The following is a 17,867-nucleotide window of genomic DNA, read 5'->3' on the forward strand; positions in this document are numbered from 1 at the left end:
AATGGAACATCACGGCCTGTTGACTGGCTAAGCACATTAAGCATACATCAAGCATCGCAAGGATGGAAAAACAATGCCTGTACCCTAAGGTATGGAACCAATTTGAAAAGAGGATAAACAAGAAATAATGTTGGACGTTAGCTAATGAGAACCCATGAATGGCAACCTTTAATTACGCAGATAATGCTCTTAATTGACATCAAAATTCTTTCAAATCATTGAAATTAAAAATGGCTTTTACATACCATGATTGCTTTACTAATTTATTGTTACCTAAAAATAAACTATATAGAAGTACATTGTAAAATGTAAATACATATACATCTACTTATATAACTATAGTTATATATACAAACTATAGTATATATATTTTTATATATACATATACACACACATACTATAGTTAAATGTTATTCATTTTCATTCGGAGACAAAAACTCCTCAGAAACAGCGCTTAGTTTTAACGCTAAACAGCTTTGGAAGGCAATAACATTTTTTTAAAAAGGGAGGGGATGGGGAAAAGCCGTATTAGCTGAAGAAATACAATATATTAAGCTCTGATTCTAGTCAAGAGAGGATGTAATGACTGGAGCAGGTCAATTTATCTCCATCTCGTTCCATCATCCAGCGATTTAAATCTGATTTCTGGTTCTCCATCTGCTTATCAAACACCAAACAGCACCACAAGACGCCATCTCCACTGAGAGCGATCCGCTTCTCCCCCGCTCTGTGGACTGTCAGATCCAGCTCGCTTCAATCAGGGCGGCACCATCTCCATCTCCTCAGGTGGAGCGCGGAGGCCAGAGCTTGAAGCCATCTGATTCACGAGTAAGGAACAAGGCTCGCCCGTATGGACAGAAGGCTTTGTAGAAATGCTTGGCATCCTTTATATACGTACCATCCCCTCAAGTCTCACTGCTTGGAAGGGTATCAAGGACAGGATAACGTCCATCAGCTTTCACAATTTCCTTTTTATAGTTATGAATGTTAGAATGGAGTTAATAATACTATCAACCTAGCGTACCTGCCATTTTAAGGAACACCTGTGTGAAGCAAAAATACTACTTCTTGCCTTTCTCAGCTGACAGGAAAAGGAAGAGAAATTATCCTTTTATTTACCAATTAAATTTTCTTTTCCAACCAAATTGTATATAAAAATATTTGATGGGTTAGTACGAACTGGACACTATTCTAAGTGGTCTGGATGTGTTTGTATTTAATAGATACACATCCACACAGATGCAAATGGACTCCTCACAGCAACCTTATAAGGTAGATATAACTGCTGTCCGTCAGATTTAACTGAGGAAACTAGTGTTCAGAGAGGTTAAGTAACCTACTTAAAATCACACAGCTAGCCTGGGAGAAATCAGCACTTGTTTCCAGGCAATTGTGATTCCGGGGTCCATTGTGCTATAAAGTGACAAAGACGCCTGAAACTTGAAATAATATCTTCTAGTTATTTTTATCTTCATTCTGAAACATGTGAGTCAAGGCTCTCAAACTCCAATGCTTATACTGCAGAGCCAAGGGAGTCAACATAAATGAGGGAAGCAGGTGACAGAGAATGAAAAATGTCCCATCTGCCAGGGGCAGCCTGCAGTCAGCTACAGCAAACTGCTGCAGTGCAAAAATAAAACCTAGTTGCCCCAAATCTGGATTTTATGTGAAATCTTGTGGTTTTCAAACAATGCAACCAATTTTAAAATCACTTTTTAAACATAACCTTGGCTCAACAAAACACATCTGTGGGCCTAAATTACATGTGGGCACCACTTTAAGACCTGTGCTTCAAACCATACTTTAACTGAATTTCTGGTGGGAAAGAATATATCAAATCACTGGCAAGAAATAATCGGTACTATTCACATTTCATTGCCAATATCTTTTTGAGCAGCTCTGAAAACCTGAATTCCTTGAATCCCTTGAGACACTTAACTCAACCTGTTGCTTAATTCCTGTCTTCTTGCTGCAAAGTTTTCCTTTGGTCAGGTAGAAAATGACCTTGCTGGTTCCATTTATTATTTAACAGAACTCAGTCTCAAAATCCCTGTCATAATCCATAATAAAATAGAGAGAGCAAAACTTAATCGGCTGTAAACGTACAGTAGTTAGCATTCACTGCAAAATGCTAATAATATTTCAAGAATGCCATTTCTCTTCCTGGCCTTTTGACCAAGTTGGTTAATGGACTGAGACTCAGGAAATAATGGAAATAATTTAGGCAGAACTTCCCAACCATGCATCAACCTTGAATTGCATTGCGTCCGAGGAGTGAAAGTAGCCCCAAGACGGTGGCCCATAAACAAGCCTGGGAAGGAGAGCTCACCAACCAGTGTGGAGACTTGTGACTCTAACGAAAGGAGAGTCTACTATTCCAACCACAGGGGCAAATACCCACCATGTAGGCAAGCCTAGCATCAGGTTTTCTTATAATACTACAGAATTAAAACTGTATGTTTAACATGTACATAGAATGCTTGAACCCTGTAGTTGTAGAGAATTTTCTAAAAGATAGTTCAAGTCCACAAGTACTTATTTAGCACGTGGGTCCCTAAGCCGATATGCTAACTGCATATGCTAATCACCAGGCGGTGACCCTGAAACTGATCAAGCGAAGCACAGAAATTATTTTCCAAAATTTTTGCCTTCAAATTCCTTCCTTTCGAAGAAGACATCTCACATACAGCTTCTGGGACTGTAGAGGAGGATGGCCACAGTGGCTGGCCATCTGCTAGTATTTTGTAATGTTAAGTATGAACTCCCTTCCCCCACAACCCAACAATCCCTTCTGTCAGTACGTACATCCCACCCTGACCAGATCCATACAGGGACATTTATAGAGATCATCGCCAATGCCTTTTTGTTGTCTCTGTTTGTTTTTCTTTTGGGATAGTGGAGAGCTGGAGCAACCTAAGTGTCCATTACTAAGAAAATGAAGAAGTCCCCTGTGGTGGGGGTTCACTATGGAATATTCCGCAGCCATTGGAATCTTAGCGCATTCATTGTTCTCTATCAGGAACTAACTCAGCAAAATCTTTCCCAGTTGTATCCTGAAAAGCTGAGATGACAGGCCCTGGGAAATTTTACTTTAGGAAAGAAAATATCCTATTATATTCAATATTCACTCATTCAGTTAGATTTTTTTTTAAAAAAAATCATATTGAGCCAGGTACCTTGTGAAACAAAAATAAGATACCTGTGCCTACCCTTGAGGAACTCTTGCCTTGGAAAGAAACAGACACAAATCACTTTCATACCCAGTGACAAAGGCCGCAGAAGATGTGCATACCCGTGCAATGAAAGCACCAAAGGCACTGGCTCCCCCACAGGACGCCGGGAGAAGGAAGGACACGCGGCTCAAACTTGGCCTGCAGGGGAGTGAGCCTGCCTCCCCGTGGCCCAGCGCTGCACCCTCAGTGAAAATACCATGGCCCTGGAGGTTTTCAGGTATTCACTTACTCCTCTCTCCACAAATGGGGAGAAAGGGACATTAGGATTCACCAGAAAATCAAGCCATCTGTGACCCGTCAACTGATGCCCACCTGCTGGAAACGCAGATTGAGAAGACAAAGGTGAGTAAAGGAGATTCAATATACTGGACACATGATGGCGGGATGCTGCAACGAAAACTTCCCTAATGTGCCCCAAATTGGTCACACAGAAGCTCCCTATCCGAATGCTGCAAGCTGACGCAAGTGATTCCACTTCTGCCTCCTGCTGGCCTATTTTTCCTCTATTCCCTTTCCCAGCTGGCCCCAGGACAAGCTTATCTTTGTAGACACCTGAGGTCACAGCACAGCAGCTTCCCATGTGACCAGAAAATCACATCCCTGTGGGGAAACAGTCTCTGATGATGCCACTGGATGCCTGTGCTGCCAGCAACCCTCACCAAGTTAGGGGGCTTGTTAATAACGGCAGGTAGGCCGAGATGTAGTTGCAAACACTCACAGCAATTCTTCATCTTCTTTATGCCTTGGTGAAACCTATGAACTTCCTCTCAGAACAAATATTATAAATGCATAAAATAAAATTCATAGGATTACAAAGGAAATCAGCTATATTAAAATACTCTAAGTTAAGAAGCCAAGCAATCTGTAAATATCGCTTATGGCATGTGCATGTGTGTGTGTGTGTGTGTGTGTGTGTGTGTGTGTGTGTAGACATGTAGCTGATGGTAAAAATAGGTATATAGCAGCATATGGGCCAGATGACAGTCCTTATAAGGATGTTTCTTGTTACCCTAATTAACCTGTTTATTAACACGTTCCTGAGGGTTTCCAAGTTAGCACATATAATAGGACACTTAGAGAGAATCTGACTCTACCCTTCAGGAGGGCCTGGACTACAAATACATTCTAATAGTGACATGCATCCCTCTATCTACCACCCACGCCGCCTTCTGAGCCATCAGTGGCACGGATAGAGCAGGGTGAGGAACGCTGTCAGGGCCAGGTAGCAGAGTTGAGTCATTTAGTCACCTTGGGCTGGAACCATCTGAACGCACAGCATCTCAGCGGTGCTGAAACCCACTAGCCACAACTGCTGACCCATTTGTTACATCATGGCCTCATTACACCTCAAAGCTTGAAAGAACCTCAGGCGATCATTTAGCTGGAGGTTCCCCAGCTAAAATGACTAAAACTACATTTTACTAGTAAGAATAACGTTCACAGTATATCCCCAATCAGAGAGTGGTTGCACTGTTGTACCCTTTGATTACGAAAATGCATACATGACACAGCATTAATAGGACTCAAAGCCCTTTTAAATCAGTCTCTATTTTCTCCATCAAAATGCCATCAATACATGCTTGAAAAATGAGGTATATACAGATAAGGGACATCCATCCAATCTAGTCAATTATTGGTACCAAGATGGATATAAGGACCCGTAAGACTCTACCTCACCCTTAGTATGCAAATCTACACATGGTGAACTTAAAAACTCATCTATCTTCTGTGCTTTACAGCTGTAGAAACTGAGGCCAAGAGATTAAACAACTTGTCGTAGTAATTTGTCATGGTCTATACAACTGGTTATTGCCCAAGTCTGAAAGAAAAGCTGGTCTCCTGGCTTCTGGGTTGGCATTCTTCTCATTTTTCAGAGCTGCATAGATGTTATCTGTTGGAAATATTCCTATCTGAAAAGCTGTTTTGTTTAAATTATTGCACACTCTTTATTTTAACTCACTAATTCAGACGAGCATGGGATTATCAATCTGGCTTATTAAAATGCCTAAGTCATTTAAAAATAAATCTATGATTTTATTATTTTCAAGTACTCTCAGCAACTTCACCTAGGTAACAAAAGGAGAATTTATAATGAGCAATATTTTTTTACCTACTAAAAATGCATTAAGTGCATTATATACAAAAATTAACTCAAAATGGACCACAGGCTAAATGTAAAGCCTAAAATTAAAACATTTCAGAGAAAACAACCTCTGTGACCTTGGGTTAGGGGAACACATTTCTAAGACATCAAAAGCACAATACATAAAAGAGCAAACTGGTAAACTGAACTTCATCAAAACCAAAAACGTCTGTTCTTCAAAAGACACTGTTATAAGAATGAACAGACTGGAAGAAAATATTTGCAATTCATATATTTGATGAAGGAATTGTACCAACAATATATAAAGAGCTCTCAAAACTCAATATTAAGAAAACAACCCAACTTTTAAAAAACGGGCAAATGATCTAAACAGACACTTCCCACAGATACACAGAAAAGCAAATGAAAATACGTGCAATGTCATTGGTCATTAGGAAAATGTGAATTAAAACCACCATATGATATCACTACATACCTACTGAAATGGTTAAAATTAAAAATACAGATCACACCAAGTGCTGACAAGAATGTGAAGGAACTGGGACTCTTATACACTGCTGGTGGGAGCGTGAGCTGGTACAACCACTTTGGAAAACAGTTTGACAGTTTCTTAAAAACCAAAAATACATCTACCATATGAACAGCCACTCTGCTCCTGGTATTTACTTAAGAGAAATGAAAGCCTATGTAACATACGGACTGGTACCAAATGTTCACACCACCTTTATTTGTAACAGCCCAAACTGGAAACACCTTAAATGTCCGTCAACAGGCGAATGGATGAACGGTGTATGGCATATGTTGGAATACTATTCAGCATTTAAAAGAAATGTGCTATCAATACACTCAACACCACGCATGAGTCATAAAACAATTATGCAGGAAGAAATCAGACAAAAAAAGAGTACATAGTGTATAATTCCACTTAAACACAGTTCTAAAAAATGCAAACTCATCTATAATGACAAAAAGATCAGTAGTTGCCTTAGGATGATGGGGTGAGGGGCAAGAGGGATGGATCACAAAGGGCAGAGGGAACTTCCAGGGGTGATGGGTATATTCATTATTTTGATCATGGTGATGGTTTCACAGGTGTGTATATATGTTAAAACTTATCAAATTATACACTTTTAAATATTTGCAGTTTACCGTATGTCAATCACACCTCATCAAAGCTGTTAAAAAAATTAAAATAAATGCATTAAGTTCCAAACATAATACCAAACTCTTTATATGAGCTATTTCACTTAAACCTCACGAAAACACTTTGAGATAGGGGATGTTCTTACATCCGTTTCCAGGAAAAAGAAACTGAGGCTCAGAGAGATTGAATAACTAATAACTCACATAGCTAGGACTGTACAGAGCAAAGACACAAGCATTTTTATTTCATGTTGAATAAATGTTTCCGAAGCACTCGACAATTTTTTAAGTTAACTTAAACAGCACCCAGGCAAATATATTTACACTATTTGTTTGCTTAGCAAATCTCTTTTCACAGACAACACATGGGTAAATGTCAGCCCTATCACTTCAGGATCATCACCAATTCTAAAATTAACAGGGTTCAAATTAGGGTTTCAGCGATTTAGAAAAACAATCCAGGTTCTGACGTGTCACACACCCAAGAGTCGCAAGTCAGGCTCATGGGAAAACAAATTCAAGATCAGCACAACATAGGGGACAAGAGACAGGCTGATAGCCTTGCTCCCACCTGGAGAGAGCAAACACCTTAAATTTTCTTCAGGAGAAGACAGACACACACACACTCACACACATACCTGGCAACCAAAATGCAGATCTAGCTATTCTGCAGACGTTTCATATTTCTAGATGGTGCCCTAAAAAGACACTAACTAGAGAAATACTAGATGTTGATTGCTGCTTTCTCACTTTACATATGGTCATTATTTCCTATCAAATATGGCTGACCAGTGACAGCTCAAACACATGTAATATCCCCAGTTAGAAGTCACTGTCCTCCACTGGTCGACACTTCTTTGGAAGTCTGTAAACGACCGCAGGACATTTGGGGAAGGCGTGAGCAGAGCAAAGGGCAATACGTTCACTTCTCAGACTCAAATCGAACCAGGCTTTCAAAAGTCCTCTTGAAAGAGGTGCCTTCCACCATCCCTTGCAAATGCTTTCCAGATACCAAAGTCTCTACCTCTGTTTGTTTTCCGGGAAGACAACACACACCTTGACTTTGTACTCCTTCATTCACGACCAAGTTCAAGCTGTTCAAGTCCCCCACACTCCTGGATTGCTGGTATGTCTTTCCAGCCCATTAGCAGGTAGCTAAGCAGCATCAGGGACCAACCACAGGAAAACGACCTGCTTCTAACAATACTGTGGATTTATTCATTTATTTCATTTCATGCCCATATTATTTTTTTCCTGAAACAAAGTTCTCCATTGTTTCCTTTTGTGCCTCCAGGATCCCATTACTCTCTCCACAACAGCTAAGAAGCAGGAAAAGAGAGCCCAGCTGGAGATGCCCACCGCCTTCAGGCCCTCCTAGTCCTATCTAAATTGGTTACAGTTCTTATCTGCTTTCAGATATTCCCTAAAACATAAGCATTGACGGCACACGGCATTAGCCGTGGAACGGTTTTTAACTATTACACACACAGTCTTCTCACAATCAATTAATCCTTTATAATGGGTTTTTGAATGTCCCTTCAATACTGTTATTTCCAGAATGCTATTCTGAGACCACCATACGGGCCAAAATATTGCGAGCACCCATGCTACGCCTAGGAAAATATAAAACCTCATTTTTCTTCCTGCCCCGTCTCTACCCCTCCTGATGCATTTTACCAATGATTTTATTTTCTCTACATGGGACAAAAGATTCTGATTTCCTCGTAGAGCACTGACATACAGATGAGATATTGACCTGTGGCTTTTTAAAACCCAAATTGTAGGTTTGTTTAGATGAATTTAATGGCATGGCTTGAAAGAAGAAAGAGGAACTTTCTTCTCAAGGGAAAGGAGAATCTTTTTCCTTACTCCCCAGAGGACTCTTCAAAGGCCTGACCTGCCTTCAAGACTCTAAAAGGGGCGAGAGAAGAAGCCTGCTGCCAAGCAGGATGGCTCCACAAGCTCATTTAAGGAACTGAGATTCTTTGCTCCCCTGTCAGTGAAACAACTCTCCCTTCCCACGAAAAAGGATGTGAAGCAGGCTCATTTGTCAGATATTTCGCAAAGCTGACCTTGCCGATGGCACTAGGACTTGAACTTGCAGCCGAGGAGATGAGAAGAAGCCGAATATTAACACCTCATAGAACCTGTTCCTTCCCCTTCTTATTAAACGCCGAGACTATGATGAGCCCATCAAGATGGCACTGGAGAAAAATCATGTAGGGTACAAAGGAGGTCAATGGAATCCCTCACGCTAGAGGCTTTTAGCATCCAGGAAGGGCCACGCCAGGGCAAAATGAATATTTCCACAATCCTTCCAAAGATGTGGAGATGGAGGTCACTTTCATAGGGAGAAAATGTACCTCTCCTCAGCCTCGCCTGGCATAGTGAGACTGAAATGGAGACTCGCCACCGGTCGGATCAAACTGTAGCTTGACAAGAGCTTGAGGCAAACTTCTGATTTTTTTCCTTCTGAATCAGCGGTTCTCATCTTTGGCTGCAGGTCTGAACAACCACCAGTGCAGCTGTTACACAACACAGTTGCCTGGGCTCCACACCACAAGATCCAGATGCAACACAGCTATGGTGGGGCCTCTGTCTTTTAGTGTAAAAGCTCCCTGGAGAGAGAATCAAGTATCCTCACACAGATGCCCTTTTCAATCATTACCAAAACACAGGCTTTATGACCATTCCACATCCTTTTTAATAAAGAGGAAGACAGGGACAATTATAAAGGAAACCATATTAAAATTGTATCATAGGGGCCAGCCCCGGTCGCCTAGTGGTTAAGTTCGGCGCACTCCACGTCAGCGGCCCAGGGTCAGTTCCCGGGCACAGACCTACACCACTTTTCAACAACCATGCTGTGACAGCAGCTCACATACAAGATAAAGGAAGACTGGCCACAGATGTTAGCTCGGGGTGAATCTTCCTCAGCAGAAAAAAAAAAAAAAGGGGGAAGATTAGCAACAGGTGTTAGCTCAGGGTGAGTGCCTCAGCAAAAAAAAAAAATTGTATCATCAGCTTTTACTCCAGTGAGTAAATACAGTTATCAGTCAAAATAAGCTTCACAGGGAGTAACTTTAAGACTTAATGGCTAAAGCCATCACACACACACACTCTGTTTCAAATTATTTTGCCACTTCTCTCTCCCCAAAAATATGCTCTTGTAAAAAATGATCACATAGACAGTTCAGTAGGAAACAGAACCATCTTCCCCACTCCTTAGCACCTGAGGTTACAAACCCCACTTACATGGCACTTTCCCTAAATTTAGAAGTAGTCATTTAGGAGGAAAAAAAAAGAAAAAAGAAAACATAAAAAGAAATTAAGTGAAATAAACAGAAATAAAACATCGTGCCCTATGACTGACCCATGAAAATACGAATAACTCATAATTCTAATCTTTCAGAAAGTAATGCAAAGACCCAATTCGTTAGCTTATGCTGTTTATCACAGCAGCCTCTCGCCACAGGCGGATACTGAGCACTTGAAATGTGGCCGTGGCCACATGTTGAAATGATAATATTTTGGATACATTAAGTTAAATAAAATATATTAGTCAAACTAACTTCACCTGTTTCTTTCTTTCTTTTTTTTTTGTGAGGAAGATCCGCCCTGAGCTAACATCTGCCAATCCTCCTCTTTTTGCTGAGGAAGACTGGCCCTGGGCTAATATCCGTGCCCATCTTCCTCCACTTTATATGGGACGCTGCCACAGCATGGCTTGATAAGCGGTGCGCGCCTGGGATCCGAACCGGCAAACCCCGGGCCGCTGCAGCGGAGTGAGCACACTTAACTGCCTGCGCCACCGGGCCGGCCCCTCTTTTTACTTTTTTAATGTGGTTATAGAACATTTAAAATTACATATGTGGCTCTTATATTTCTACTGGAAGGCGATGCATTAGACTATCAAGTCCTGCCTCTTGCTATTTAACTCTTCTAAGCCTTGCCTGCCCCCTGGTGTTGGAACTCAGGCAATGCAAGCAAATCATTTTTCATCTGTATAAGTACAATTCATTTTAGGCTGCAAAGTAAAAATAGCAGCTTACATATGCAGCTTTATTATTTGCAGTTTTCACAAATAACACATCACATTTAAGCCTCACAAAAACCTCCTGTAGTGAAAGTTATATTCCCCGCCCTACTGTTATCTCTGAAAGAAACAGAGGTTTCTTATGGAAAATTAGGCTGAAAGTAGTCATTCCAATCAAAAGTTATCTGCAGGATTCCTACAAAATTTCAGCTACTAGAGGGGACAGAGACATGGGCCCAAACTTGGAAGCAACAACTACACTTCAAACAATGTATCCTAAGTTAAAAATAACACACAGCACCAAAACACACAATCACAACACTCATATTTTGCATTATCATTTATAAGAGAAAACGGAAAACCTAAATTTCCATAAATTTAAACAGTACAGAACCTCTATAAGATAGAATACATTCAAAAGGAGAAGGCACATCTCAACAAAGGTGACTAACATTTATGGGCGCTTACTGTGCAAATGCAATTCTTAGCACTTTCTAGCTATTAACTGATTCCTCTACAATTCTATGAAGATATTTTTATCTTTTATTATCCCCACTACACAGAAGGGACCGAGCCCCAAAGATGTCTGGTAAGTAACCCAACTGTGAAAGGAGAACTGAAGCAAACCTGAAGCTCATGCCTTTCTGTGCCCTGAGGAATAAGATCCTTTGTCTCTGACCCAGGGGTCTCGTGTCTTCTCCCAGGATCCGGGAAACTGTGACCAGCTAACCTGTTGCTTGCAAGTAGGCAGAAATCTCAGGTTCTGAGAGATCTCAGACTCACACTGCTTGACACCTACCCAGCTCCTGACCAGTGAGGTGCCCCCTCTCCGGAAGATCGAGCTGCAGGCCAGGGCATAAAACAGCTCTCCGCACCCCTGGGTGGCTCTGTCCCCAGCTTGTTGAAGCCTTGTTTGTTAGCAACTGCTCCTCTCCTCTTTCTTAAGGTTGAGCTGAAACCTGTCTTCATAAAGCAACTCTCTTCATCACAGTCAGCTTTCTAGAACAATGAAAAATGAATCTTTGGCTCTTGTACATGATAAAATTTCAACCCCTTAAGGCATCGATCATATCTCCCTACATATACCCATAGTCCTCAACCATTCCTTGAATGTGGAAGTTTCCAGACTCCTCCTTCTAGATGCCTCTGAATATGAAAATAGCTACCATTTTTGGGGTGTTTACTATGTGCTAACCCTTCACTTACTTTTTCTTATTTAGTCACCCCAATAACCCCATAAGGTAGGCATATATATCATTCCATTTCTACAGATGATGAAGCAGGTTCAGAGAGGTTAAGTGGCCTGGACGAGGTCACACAGCCAGGATGTGCAGAACCAGGATGATGTTTGACTCCAGAGCCCCAACTCCTGATTCTCTTTACTGCCTCGTGCCCAAGTGTGTTCCAGATTTTCAGGGCCTATACATCTGGCCAGAATTCATTAAATAGGAAGCTGTACACTGAAAGAGATTATATTAAATAGTAGCTGGGCATCACAGCATTTGGTGGAATTGAAACACCCCAAACCAGGTCATACTTAAAGCTCTCTGGGGAAACAGACCTAGTAAAATGAACTTGTAAACCACCAGTACCCAGGCTCCCAAGTCTCTCAGCCACATCAGAAAAATAACTATGATTCTGTCTTCAAAAAGGAAAATTTATATTTTTTTGAAGTGTCCAAATATTCCCAGAGATAAATCTCAAGGATGTAGGGTGCTTTGTGTCCCAGACTCATCATGTCGACATCGGATGAAACTTCCACAAAGATCCCTAAACGATTAATTCCGCATGACTCAAATGTCTGACACTGCCAGCATCTTTCCACTTGCTTACATTTGCTGACCTCTTGTGGGGAAACCATGCTGCTTACAGGAAAAGAAAAAAAGGAACCAAAGGACAAATTGCTAGTTGAAGAAATAATAGAGTTAATTCTGCCTTCCTTTTAAAAGAAACTGACCTACCAAACGGCCCCTTCAACTTATCGATGGCTTGAGGCTACAGAAGTCCATGTGGTCTCCTACTCAATCATTATGTCAAGGAGAATTTTAAAAACAACAAAAGTGGTCTTAGTGTTTTCTAATTCCTTAAAAAATACTACCTCTGGACTCTAGGGGAAGTTTATCAATGCCATTTGCCTTAAAGAAAGATTCCCACCACCCACCCTGTGAAATAGGTGTTTTTATTTTGTTTTGTTTTTTAATGCTTGAACAAAAATGAAACTTCAATCCACACCATACACTCCAACTCCCCAAAGTAGGGGTGAATCCCACCTTCTTCCCCTCTGTCTCTATCTTAGAGGGGTGGGTGGAGACGGGGCTGTAAAAATCTCCTTGTTTATACACAACCATCAACAAGCCACTCTCCTAACACAAACCATTAAAGCATCCAATAAACTTCTAACTAGGGTTTCCTAGGGCCACACTTCCTTTAATTGGCCAGCATAACCAGAAAGCCCTTGGGACGGTGTCAGGAGCCCTTCTGGACACTCACACACAGGCTTCTGCAGTTAACTCTCTGCAGCCTGCTCCCGCTGTCAGGCGCCCTTAGATACACCCACAGTAGAGTAAAAGCCTGACTCGAATTTCTCAGCATCTCAGTGCACAGCCTCCAACTGGCTCTGATCCTTGAGTTTCCCATCAGCTGAGCACTATTCTGGGAAGACAACTGCACACGGCCATGGCAAAGATCAGGGACTTTCTTCTCCTGAAGGTCATTAGAGAAGCTTCACAGCACTCCTCATCCCACTGACACACACACACACACACTAGGCCTGGAATACACAGCCTTACTGGAATGGGAGTGGTAGGAAGACAAGCAGGAAGGAAGAAGGAAAATGATGGTCAGAGTGTTCTCTGTTTACAAAGAGCTTTTGCAAATCAACAAGTAAAGAATCAATGGAGCCAAGAGAAAATTGGATGCAAGGTAAAACAGCTCAAAGAAAAACAAAATACTCCACTAGCTCATGAAGAGAGTCGTTAGTCAAAAAGAAATGCAAGTCAAAACAATCGGACAACAGTTTTCATGACTATATTGGCAAAAAATTATAACTTGATGGCACCCAGAGTTGATGAAGCTATAGGGAAAATGGGCATTATCATACTATTATCATTGGTGGAAGTATAAATAAGTGCAAACGTGTTGGAGGGCGCTGTGGCACTATTACAACATTAATGTGCTGTGTCAGAGGCTGCAGGATACTCACCAAAATTCACGTTCTCCGTTTCTACCTGCAACCCCCCCCCGACCTCGGCCCACTAGAATGTTCCAGCCACCCAGCAGCAGGTGTGGCCAAGGCCTAAGCTCTAGCCAGTGGCAGGACAGCGCAAGTGAGGCAGCCCACATCCTAGTCCCGCTCATAAGCACCTCCCTGTGCTTATGGACCCTCCATGCTCACTCCTCCTCCAGCTAGCTGGAATGGAGACCTTACAAGAACAACCTTGGAAGCCACAGGCTGAAAACGATAGAGCTTCCTTCCACTCAGGGTCCCAAAAGACTGCAGTAGCGGAGGATCAGCCGGCCGACATAGTTACTCACCCAGGACTCACGAGCAAGAAATAAAACTTTTGTTGGAGCCATTGTGCATATGTGGTCTATCTGCTACAGCAATTAGCCAACTCGCGCTTCACATGCACTTTGAGGATTTCACTGCTAGGAATTCACCTGAAGTCAGGACACTCATAGTCGTATAAATAAGACAACAAGCTAAATCCACCAAAACTGGGAGTGAGCACATAATTTACGGCACATCCATACAATAGATGACTGTGCAGTGTTACAGAGAGTGATACAAATCTGTTTAAGTACTCAGATGAAGAGATCTCAAACTCTACTGTTAAATGGGGAAAATATCAAAACGGCATGCATAGTGATACATATGTACATACACACACATACTGGTATATACATTCAGTTTTTCTAGAAGAATAGTTGTGATGTGTCACCTTGACTGGGCCATGGGCTGCCCAGATATCTGATTGAACATTATTTCTCGTTGTGTCTGTGAAAGTGTTTCGGGAAGAGATTAGCATTTGAATTGGTGGACTAAGTAAAAAGCAGATGGCCCCCCTCAGTGTGGCTGGGCCTCACCCGATCCCTGGAGGACTTGAATACAACAAAAAGGCAGAAGAAGGTTGAATTTGTTCTTTGTCTGGCTGTTGAGCAGGGATGGGACATCCATCTTCTGCTTTCTGTGTCCTGGTTCTCAGGCCTTCAGACTCTGACTGGAATCTACACTATCGGCTCTCAGGCCTTTGAACTACCCCACTGGCTTTCCTGGGTCTCCAGCTTGCAGACTGCAGATCATGAGACTTAGCCTCTAGTGTGTGAGCCAATACCTTATAATAAATAAATAAATATATATCTCTCCTATGGGTTCTGTTTCTCTGGAAAACCCTAATACAAAGTCAACAAAAAGTTAAAAGGATATCTTTCACACTTGCCTATATTGTTTGGGATTTTCACCAGCAGCCTAAAACTACCTAATTGATCACATAGTGACAAATGGATAAAATTAATCAGCCTATTAATAAATATCCATTTAGCATCCACTATATTCCAGGCATCAGGGACAGCTTAAGCAACCTGTAGGTAAGACTTCACAGTAGGATTCAGGAGCCCTCACTCTCAGCAGGTACACTGTCAGCAGAAGGCCAGAAGGTCCCCTATGAAGGTCCTCGCTGTTAGGAAAAGGGTCCTTTTGTGAAGATGCTCCAGGCAGCATGCAGGCCCAGTCAGAGAACAGAGCCCCCTGCAGGCAGGAACCAGTCCTGATTCCTTTGATGGTTGCTAAGATGAAGGGTGAGAGGGACTTAAATTCCAAAGGTGAAAGCAGGAGGAATCCCCCAAAAGCCAAAGGGAGACCAAAAGCTGAAGGACACGTGCTGAGAATCCAAATAAAATCATCTGGAAATTCTAAGGTGAAAATTTCTCTTTGTGTGTGTGTGTGTGAGGTAGATCAGCCCTGTGCTAACATCTGCCAATCCTCCTCTTTTGTTTTGCTGAGGAAGACTGGCCCTTGGCTAACATCCGTGCCCACCTTCCTCCACTTTATATGGGACGCCGCCACAGCATGGCTTGCTAAGTGGTGCATCGGTGCACGCCTGGGATCCGAACCGGCGAAGCCCAGGCCGCCACAGCGGAGCGTGTGCACCTAACTGCTTGCGCCACCAGGCCAGCCCCGAAAATTTCATTTTTTTAGCAGGATTTGCCACAGCTTTGGTCACCATCTCTGTTGCTGTCAAGTCTTTGCCTATATGAAACATACTGTCCGTACTTCTTGTGTATACAATTCCAACCTTAATTTAGATTTATCCCTAGAGTTTTATCTTTTCCAAATTCAAAGGGTTATGGTCTGACTTGAGGACTGCCCCACAGATAAAGATGGAAGGTTCCATCATGTTCTCTATTTCCTTCAAGTTCTAATCACTTTTCAACACAATCCCTCAAACCTAGTTCCCAGAAATCTAGAAATCTGCTGTTGATAACCCACCCCACTGAAATGCTTCACTTGATTGCTACCCTGACTCAACCTGCACCCAAGAAAAGAGATGTGTATTCAACAGATAAGATGAATGACTTCGAACACTCCATCCTCGAGAACAAGCTCATCAAAAGATGCACAGCACAATAACCAGCTAGCTGTGGGCACTTCACAGCAGCCAAATAGTATTGATTTTATGCTGATTCATTCAAATTTCAATCATTATTTTTCTCGTCTGCTTGAACCTGTCGCTTGAGGAAGGAAAATTGAGTCATGAGAGATTTGAAAAATAATGTTAAGCCTAAAATTATGTCTTAACCTTAAAATATGAGAATAACTGAATAGAAAGCATGACTTGCTATAGGACTGAGGGGAAGGATACCTAATCAACTTCTCCATACACAAGACCTCTGGGAGAAAGACTTTACAATTCCGACATATACACGGTTTAGGGTTCAAGCTTCACTCTTTCACTAAAAAGTTGAAGCATGCCTGGCACTGCCACGCCTCGAATTACCCAAGCAGAGACAGTAAATTAATTGTTTGGCAATGAGTCTGCTGACAAATATGAATTATTAAGGAAAATACAATTCATTGAGGAGTTTCCAAGTCTGTGTCACTTTAAATGTAGATGTAGGGCCGGCTCCGTGGCTTAGCGGTTAAGTGCGTGCGCTCCGCTGCTGGCGGCCCAGGTTCGGATCCCAGGCGCGCACAGACGCACCGCTTCTCCGGCCATGCTGAGGCCGCGTCCCACATACAGCAACTAGAAGGATGTGCAGCTATGACATACAACTATCTACTGGGGCTTTGGGGAAAAAAATTAAAAAGGAGGAGGATTGGCAATAGATGTTAGCTCAGAGATGGTCTTCCTCAGCAAAAAGAGGAGGATTAGCATGGATGTTAGCTCAGGGCTGATCTTCCTCACAAAAAAAAAAAAAAAGTAGATGTAACAAGGAAAGGGGGAAAGAAACATACACACGCACAGAGATGCTTAACTGATTATTTTAATCTTTCTTTAGAAATAGGCAAAGCATAAAAATGGGTCTCATTAGAAATGATCAGAATGATTCTCTAAAACTTTAGACACATTCCATTTTAGGTCCCATGCCAAAATTACCACTGCTTTTCTTTCCTTTCTTTTTTTTTTTTAATCATTCATCATCTTTTCTCACATATCTTAAAAGGGTCTTGAATTATCTGAAAGCTCCCTTCGCTATAGCCCTATAAATGTTAATTTAAGTTTATCAATAAAGATGCTCTGCCTTCAAAGGAAGCTGCAGAAGTTATACACACAAAGTGCTGCTGGTTTTCCGGGATTCCTTGAAAACATCACTGCAAAAATGGAAGTGCACTCAGGGAAAGAAAAACCTGGAGAACACCTTAAAAAGATGTCCAGAACCACACTCTTTAAGCATCAAACCGTTCACCTGCTTTACTCTGCTGTATTCCACGCTTCTTCTGGTTATTTATACATCATCAAAAGCTCTTGTCAATTACCTGTGTCTCAAACATGGACTCTGACGTTTGAAAGGTTTTTATTAATTGATCTCAGCGGTGCATAATGAGCTTGAAAGGGCTTACCTGCGTGTCCCCGGAGGTGCTGGCTCGAGGCGGACATCAGCTTACAGCACACCATTAACACGTAGGCCAGAAAGAGCCAGTGTGACAGCAACACTGACTTAGCACAGACTTTCATCCTGGAGAGAGAGCAGGATGGAGTCAGCAAGGGCTGAATGAGGCGAAGCTCTTTGGCAAATACAATCCCGGGAAGGTGGGAGAAAGCAGCCGGAGATGCTTGGTGCTGGACTTCTTTTCCCCCAAGGAAACTGAAGGCTGATCAAACCTTATCCACACTGTGCATCAACCCAATTT

The 17,867-nt window shown here is 42.0% G+C and overlaps 1 protein-coding gene across 4 annotated transcripts in view; it reads right to left on the minus strand.

Annotated features, from left to right (window-relative positions):
• The window catches only part of TAFA4 (TAFA chemokine like family member 4), a 158,171-nt gene that overhangs the window by 94,092 nt on the left and 46,212 nt on the right, over positions 1-17,867 (minus strand). For all 4 annotated transcript variants that reach the window (XM_058562691.1, XM_058562673.1, XM_058562682.1 and 1 more), the window contains one exon: positions 17,577-17,692. In XM_058562691.1, the coding sequence (XP_058418674.1) occupies positions 17,577-17,691 (115 nt within the window). In that variant the 5' untranslated portion in view covers position 17,692. The remainder of the gene's footprint in view (positions 1-17,576; positions 17,693-17,867) is intronic.

The sequence above is a fragment of the Diceros bicornis genome, chromosome 2, assembly GCF_020826845.1.
Source record: "Diceros bicornis minor isolate mBicDic1 chromosome 2, mDicBic1.mat.cur, whole genome shotgun sequence".
In the NCBI taxonomy this organism is placed as follows: Eukaryota; Metazoa; Chordata; class Mammalia; order Perissodactyla; family Rhinocerotidae; genus Diceros; species Diceros bicornis.